The sequence below is a fragment of the Onychostruthus taczanowskii genome, unplaced genomic scaffold, assembly GCF_017590055.1.
Source record: "Onychostruthus taczanowskii isolate IOZ18803 unplaced genomic scaffold, ASM1759005v1 scaffold22, whole genome shotgun sequence".
Classification (NCBI taxonomy): Eukaryota; Metazoa; Chordata; class Aves; order Passeriformes; family Passeridae; genus Onychostruthus; species Onychostruthus taczanowskii.
Window position 1 is genome coordinate 7,982,630 of NW_024499462.1, and position 7,845 is coordinate 7,990,474.

The window sequence follows — 7,845 nt, forward strand, 5'->3', positions numbered from 1 at the left end:
GGTTTGTTGGAGAGGAGAGGGGTGTGTGTGTGCCCAGCTGGCCGGCAGGAAGGTGAGGCTGGCCCGAGGCTTGGCAGTGAGTGCAGATGTGTGACAGGCTGTGACTCTGAGCCCTGCATTGCGCACATGGGTCAGGCACCCCTCGGACAATTGGATTAATCTGTTAGTAAATGTGCAGAGTAGAAAAGGTGGAACTTTTGTGGCAACTTTGCTACCTCTTCAGCTCTTCCCATAAATGGATTTAAGCACGTGAGGTTCATGGCTTCATCAAAAAAAAAAAAAAAAATTAGCAAAACTTTGGATGCTACAGGACACAGACCATAACCCATTGATTCAAATCTGTTGTCATTTGATGTTCTGAGCTATTATTATAAGGCATGATTATGTCTTCTTTATCAAAGTGTATGTGTGTGTGTGTGTGTGTGTGAGAGAGGCAAACACAGACAGATGGGAAGGTGGTGAGAGAGCCAGAGCATGCAAGAATGTGCACACACTAAACATGTTTACAGTAAAGCCGTTAATCTGAAAATTTCCTGGTGGAGCTGGCAGCCAGGCTGCCTCACTGCCCTGACGAGAACATGCCCCTGCCCTCCCCCAGAGCGTTCTGGCAAGCTCTCCTTGGGCTTCCCGGCAAGTGGGGCAATGTGTGCCTCCCCTAATCCCTGACCACAGCACTGCTGAGGAGTGAGGCACAGGGTGAACAGCCAGCCACCACACACGCAGCTCTGTGCCTGACTGCAGGGCTTCTGCTCTTAGGCACCACAAGCAGCAAGTAATTACCTGTGATCTCCTGCAGACAGAAATGTTCGGCCTCTGCCTCCCCTGGAAAACACTGATTGTTCTAAGTTTAGCGATTCTTCTTGCAGGTAAGATGTTCTTGAATATGACTAACAATTATTTAAATAGGGCTGTCTTAGAGAAATGAAGGGCCTGCTAGGGAACCCAGCCCTGAGTGGCCCTGAACAGGTGCTCACATTGCTGTTTCCAACAAATGAGTATTTGTACAGATTATTCAGATTTGAACCCTGATCACCTCAGGTGTACAAGCTGGTACTCGGACTGTGGGGTAGGATAGAAGCAGGATAGAAGGACACTTCCTCTGCACAAGTGGTATTTGTTCATGTGTCAGGAGGGACTATGATCTAGCTAAGTACCTGCTTCTGCTTGCCTTTTAGATTTTACTGAAATCAGGGCTGCTGCCGATCAAAGTGAATGCAAAAGTGCAACCATAGATGATGTGAACGGGAGTCTCAAGGTAAGAGGCTGGCTGACCCAGGGTCTGTTCTGCACCCACCTCCTGTGCTGGTGGGCTCCTCCTGTGTCTGCCTGCGCTGGCTGGGCAAGCACAACTCGTGTACTGCTTTGGCAATGTACAAAGTACGTGCTGGGGAGGGGAGCCACACGCAAGAGCAGAAAAACATTAGTGTCATCTGACTTACCACAACTTTGGTCCTGCTGCTGCTAGTCCAAAAACTGTCCTTGTAGATATATTTTCCAGTTTGGCCCTGCTCCAAATATGTAAAGTGGCTTGAATATAAGCAGTATAATGAGATAAATAACAGTAGCTACTTAGAAATACATGACCTTCTTTATTTACATATGTTCACAGATAGGTTAATTCTAACGCTCCAAAGTCTTTCCTTTTCAACTTAGACTTTTTCTCCCCTATCTCCACAGAAATATTCAGAATGCTTGCCTGAAATTATTGCCGAGGGTGAAAAAACTTCAATCAATTTCCTGGCCTGGACACTGCAAGAAACTCTTGATCTGCTGCGCCCTGTTCAGGAGCAATGTGAGGCCCCTCCTGAACCAACCCTCCCCTTTGCTGGGCGTTGAACAAAGTGGCAGAGGAGAAGCACAAAGGGAATTTTTTCTACTACAGAATGAACCAAGTGTCTGCATTTCTTCAGGGGAGGAGAGGCAAAATATAAAAGATGTCTCAGTAACAGGGAGCACTGGGACTGGGGAGGCACAGCAGCACAAACAGGGGGTCCTGCTGTCCCTGCAGCCCAGCACTGGCGCTGAGCAGCAGCACAGTCACAGGGCCAGCAGGGCCTGCTCTGCCCTCCAGCCACAGCCTCTGTGCTGCCTTGGAGCTGCCATGCCAGTCATATTTTTCCAAGAAATATTTGGATAGTTTTGGCCACTGAATGTCAGTGCTGCGAATGCCACAGTGAGCTGCTTCTAAAGTGTAACTGGGGCTGACCCTGCAGTCTCAGTGACAAGTGAGGGGAAAATTCTGTGGGTGTGGCCAAAAAAAAAAAAAAAAAACCAGTTAAAAAAAAAAAAAAAAGTGGGGGGATGAAAAAGTTTTAAACAACCAAAAATGCGTGCTTTGATGATGTCAGTGGCTGGAGACAGGTCAATGAATTTGCCTGGGAAGGGGAAGCTTTTATACCCACTTTCACTCTGATATACTGTTTTCTTGCTCTCTTCTCTTTTTATCCACCCAAAAGTTTGCAAGCAGCTGCCTCCATGCCCACGCCCAGTGCCCCCAAAAAACGGGGGGCTGGTGTGTGTGACCATTGACAACACTCAGTACTGCAAACCCATGTGCAACAAGGTAACATTCCTGCCTTATATATGGCTGCAACTTTTCCTTCCCTTACAAATGCTTATTTGGTAAAGCCTAATTTTGCTTGCTGTACTTTTTTAATATCCCTCAGGGCTGGGAGAGGTTGTAGTGTTTGTATTTACCTGCCCTGTTTCTTCCTCTTGCAGCTACCATGACGTACCCTAAGACAGTGCTTGTTTATTTTCTCCCTCCCAAGGGCTATGACTTCCAGTTCCTCAGGAGAAGCAGGCTGTATGAAATGTGTGGCAATGCCACGGGCTTTTCCTGGACCACGCAGCTTGTCGGGGAGAAGGCACTGGCAGTCTGCAACCGTGAGTGCTTCTCAGATATATCTGTTCATGGGGACACAAGGCTGCCTCTCCTTTGTTCAAAAAAATAGGAGGAAAGAAAAATTTCTCTTTTCATGACAGCCTTGTCATGTGTGACATTGTGAGAGCCAGTGCTGAGCTGAGAAACTGATGAGCAAGGAAACACATTAGCTTTAATACTCTCATGAAGACACTGCTCTTTCATCTTGGGGTACCAAATAAGGCATTTATGCAAATTTTTGTGGGAAGATGGACCTGTTTTTAAAAAAAAACCCCAGTAAATTGGTATCACCCTGACACAAACCCCGTGTTGCACAAGGGTTGTGTGACCCACTGGACAGATAGCAATAGGACATAAAAATGTTTATATTGCAGTAATAGTTGAATAATCTCAGCAAATTGGCCAACACCTGTATGTACACACAATAAAAGCCAGCAGCTGGGCCCCAGCCAGCAGTGCTGCCATCTTCATGGCAGCCCAAGGACAGTAAGACTGCTCCCATTGTGTCCATTGCTCAATCTGTGACCCAAAGCAGGCTGTATGACTCTGTTGTTATTGCCTTAATTTAAAAATGAGTGTGCATATAGATGCACAAAAAGGCCACCCTATCTCTCCTATGCTTAATAGAAAATATTTTACTGTTGGCAGTGCCTAGTTGCTAGAGCAGTTGCTGGCTGTTTTCCAAGGCTTAATAAAAGCAAGCAATCATCTGGGCACTTTTATTCCAAGTTGGAGACTTTAGTTTAAAAAATTAGAATGCCAGCGCACGTTCAAAGATCAGGACAAAGCTAAGCTAAGGAGAATTCAGCTGCTTCTTTATTTATTTATTTATTTATTAACTTTTTGTCATCTTTGATCTTTTCCAGCCTCCGAGGTGGCCGTCAGTGGAGCTAAATCTGCCTATTTCCCCAGCAACAGCACCTGTGTGCGCACTCTGGCCTTCCCTGAGGCTCAGGCAGAGCAGCTGAACATCTTCCTCCAGGAGATTGGCGAGCGCGGCATCGACGGCTCCGGCCGGGACCAGGGGGCTGACTGTGTCACCTGTGGCTACTAGCGGCAGCCTGAGCACAGCCCAGCCTCTGGCTGCGCCTGGGCAGCACAGGCAGAGCATTGGAATCACAGCTAGCACGTGTGAACACAGGTCTGGAGATCACAGTCATGACCTCAGCCTTGGGGAACGGATATAGAGGGTAAATCTAATCCCGCAGCTCGTGGCAGGGGAGTTTCAAAGAAAGAAGATCACTTTTATGGCTTTAATTTGTCTAGCTGGAATTAAATAAGATCTACAGTTTTTAATGGATGCCCTCCTATTGGCTTAACTTCTTCAGGCTCTCTGCAGATAATATAACTGATTGTTGTCAGAAATTGTCCTGTGTCAGGGGTCTTCTTTACTGAGAAAGGGCCGTACTCCTGTCACTTTTACAGCTGCCAGTTAATCACTAGCATTGCTCTGATGACCATTAAAGCTGTGTAAGTGGCAACAGCTCCTGGCTGTAGAGGTATAAGACTTTATTCACTTGCTTGCTTGATTGGGGCTTAGAACAGCAGCAGAAAACCTGTCCATTGTCCACCTGGCACTAAGTGAAAGTGAAGATCAAAGGCAATTTAGCACTTGTGATCCAGCTTATTTGTGGAGCTGTAGCTACCAAACAATGTGCATGTGATTTATTGTGAAATATAAACAAGAAATTTAGTTGCTGCTTGCTTGGTTTTCAGTGGAATCTGTGCTTGAGGTAATATTTTAATTTTCTTCTGTTGAGCAAACAGTGAAGCTGTAGATCTGAAGACAGACAGCTAATCTGTTTGTGTTTCCTTTCCCTTTTCTACCTTTTCCCTATTTCTGTTGAGCTCTCAGACATAGACTGCATAGTTTTGTGGTACATGATATAAAATTGACCTTTACCTCATTAATCAGATAAATCATTCAAATATATATATTTACAGACATATTTCAGGCTCAGAATCGAGTCATTACAAGCAAAAAACCCCATAAATAACCCCAGCTGCTTTAGGGCCCAGAAGCAGACAGTCATATGACAATGAGTGGAACAGATAATTACATCAGAAAAGGGATGAGTTGGCTGCTTTGGCTGCTTATAAACCATGTGGCAATAAATTAAGTCATTTTGTTGCAGACAAAAGTGTTCCAGTCTTAAAGAAAAATAATGAGTTTTGAATCACTGGGTTTTGTTTCTATCTATTTATTTATTTATTTATGGCAAACAAATGATCCCTATCAAATGAAATTATAATGTTTTTCAGTCTTTCCAGCCAAATCATTATCAACCAATGCTCATGTAAAATAGCTGGAGTAGTTTGCAGTATAATTTTTATACTGGTGCTAAACCCCATTTTTTCTCTCAATTTTGTTAATCTATTCTACTGACTTTTCAGACCAACCAACAAAAGAAAAGAAAAGTTACTCGTATTTTTTTTCATGAGGAAATGAAGCCTGTAAACTAGCAGAAACTTTCATTTGTGGGTCTTAAATCCTCATAGTGAGTGTCACACAGTGTGGAAGAATTAGGCTGCAAAGCTTTAATTATCATCTGTTACGAACCTTATATTAAACTGGAGATTGCTGGGGTGTTGCTGGGGTGTTTTATCAGAAACTTGCAGAGAAGTTTTGTTCTATTCCCACCACCTGAGTTCTTATGTATCTATAAGAGAGGGAGTTGACTCAATAAGCCAATATGACACAGTTAAAAACTAAAGTGAATTTAATCCTGTTATTTCCCAGAGTACATTTGCATAATTTCATTCATGTAAATGGTTGCTGTGTGTTTGCATTATCTTCTTGTTGGTGTCTGGCCTCTCTGAGCATAGGACCATTCCTCGTGCTCCTGCTCTGCTCCCAGGATTGGGTTTGTTCTGCCACTAGGGGGTTGAGGAGAGAGGAAAATTCATATAGAAGGAAAGAATTTAAGAATATTTTAAACCATTAAGATTCCAGATCAAACAACAGAAGCAGGGGAGGCTTATTTCTTGAAACAATATCCGAAATTTTATTATTTATTTTTAGGTTTTGCAATACAACCAGACTAAACCACTGCCTCCCTGCAAGCTTTGGATAAATCCACCTGCATAAGTGTCAGTCAGCTAAAGGCTTCGGTAATATTCACCTATAGAGAGGGAGGCTTTCCTGATTTTAATTAAGGGAATAGAGTGCTTCTCTTTCAATCCATTATAACACAAGAGAAGAGCCCAGAGCAGCAATTACAACCCAGCCAAAACACGGAAGGCGAAGTGCCGAGAGCTGTGCTCACGGCGACACAACCACACACGCTCTCTTTTCACAGGAACTTCGCAGCAGCAGACTGGCAGACCCACTGTTTTTGGGTGGGTCACAGGCAGTGAGAGGGACCCTGAGAGATGCTCTCAGTGTGACCATCCTGCCAGGGCACTGGTGGGAGCAGGGCTGGCTCACACGGAGCCCTGCAGCGAGATCTGCGGCACACGCCTCATCCTCCAGACCACCACGGCAGCGGGGGGCAGCAGCATCAGCAAACTCATCACCAGCACCGCAGCAAAAATGACCAGCAGGATTTCCCATGGGGCCAGGATTGTTTCCACCATCGTCTCCTCCATGTCCAGAGTCTCTGAAGCTGTAAAGCAAAATATATGCTGCGTTATTTACTTCCAAACAGGAATTATGTCTGAATAGATAGGTTTGCTTCAGCCAGCATAGGGGTGTCAGCTCTTTGGCCTATTCCTTTCTCAGCCCAAAAAATAAACCCACTTCCTGGGCTGCAGACCCCAGAACAGCTCCTGCTCTTTCTCTCTCTGTGTGTGCCCTCAGGAGCCTCTATAGATCATCAGCCTGCCTTTCTCCCTTGGCTCAGTGCAGTTGTTGATGCTGGTGTAAGACACCCTGTCCACCCTAAAGCACTGTCCCTAACCCTTGGGTAAGACTGTCTCTTTAGAATTTTGATTTTTAAGGCTCTCCTCTCCTACTTAGAGCATCATTACACAAAATGACTGCTATACTGACATGTATCAAAGCTAAAGCTGAAAAGAGAAGAACATGATGGAAAGGAGAACTGGAAATTGAACAGCCATCAGAATGCATATTTTATCTTTTTCCATGTACAAGGCTTCAGAAAGAGCAGGGTGCTTAGGAAGGAGTTAATTTGTGTTGATTCTGCTAAGTGTCAACAGATGTGTCCTAGGGAATGCGGTGTTCAGTGCAATTCCTGCCACAGGACCTACACACCTGACAGTCACCAGGAGGGCAAGTCCTCTTCCTGGACTCACACACGTGAAAGCTGTACAGTGAATAAATGAGGTGCCAGGGCCTGAAGAGGTTTTTTTTTCTCCCCAGTCCCTTGTGCCAGTAGTGAGGAGCTTTTCTGAGGGGCTGCAGTGCTGCCTTTGCTGTGGGAATTGGGACTACAACTCACCAGAGGAGGTCTCAGGTTTGTCCAAGCATGTGCTTTACTGTGTTTTTACTGTGTTGTTACTAAATCCTCACCTTTATGTGAAGGTGAAGATGGAAACTGGGTTGATAGAGTATTTATGTCTAAGCAGAGTAGAAAATTTGAATAATTTCCAGCAATTGTGTACATGACAGTGTTAAAACTGCCATTAGCTCATTTTTTGTGTTACCAGTATATGTCTAGTAACAAATCTTGTTGGATTCAGGCCATGATATCCTGCAGGAAACCTAGCTATCCATCAGCAGAGTCCTGATGGAGATCTCCTTGGCTGCTGTGTTGCGTTCTAGTTGGATTGATCTTAAATCTTACAAGCACAGAAAAAGCACAGAGGATGCAGCTGGAGCTCCCTGGAGCACTCAGCTGCTCTCTTCTTAGCAGTGAAGCCACATACCTGTGGCAGGAGGGTGGCTGGAGCTGGAATGCTGCCCACCAGGCTCATTCCCTGAAGAGGGCTGTGCTCTGTGGCTGTTTTCTACAGAGCAGCTGCTTGATTTTGTGTGTGTTTATGTGCTCTGACCTCTGGCC

The 7,845-nt window shown here is 45.0% G+C and overlaps 1 protein-coding gene across 1 annotated transcript; it reads left to right on the plus strand.

The window, feature by feature from the left end:
• Nucleotides 1-575: 575 nt before the first annotated feature.
• On the plus strand, nucleotides 576-4,365 carry LOC121336112. Its single transcript, XM_041404960.1, has 6 exons — nucleotides 576-866; nucleotides 1,176-1,255; nucleotides 1,678-1,792; nucleotides 2,457-2,563; nucleotides 2,772-2,886; nucleotides 3,751-4,365. The coding sequence occupies exons 1-6, from the start codon at nucleotides 803-805 to the stop codon at nucleotides 3,936-3,938; spliced, it is 669 nt and encodes a 222-aa protein (XP_041260894.1). The 5' UTR covers nucleotides 576-802; the 3' UTR covers nucleotides 3,939-4,365.
• Nucleotides 4,366-7,845: the final 3,480 nt, after the last annotated feature.

Bases quoted from the DNA above. Each gene is read 5' to 3' on its own strand.
- LOC121336112 (XM_041404960.1), top strand. From the start codon at position 803: ATGTTCGGCCTCTGCCTCCCCTGGAAAACACTGATTGTTCTAAGTTTA. The intron at 867-1,175 runs GTAAGATGTTCT...CTTGCCTTTTAG, and splicing joins TTTAGCGATTCTTCTTGCAG to ATTTTACTGAAATCAGGGCT. The intron at 1,793-2,456 runs GTGAGGCCCCTC...TCCACCCAAAAG, and splicing joins GCGCCCTGTTCAGGAGCAAT to TTTGCAAGCAGCTGCCTCCA.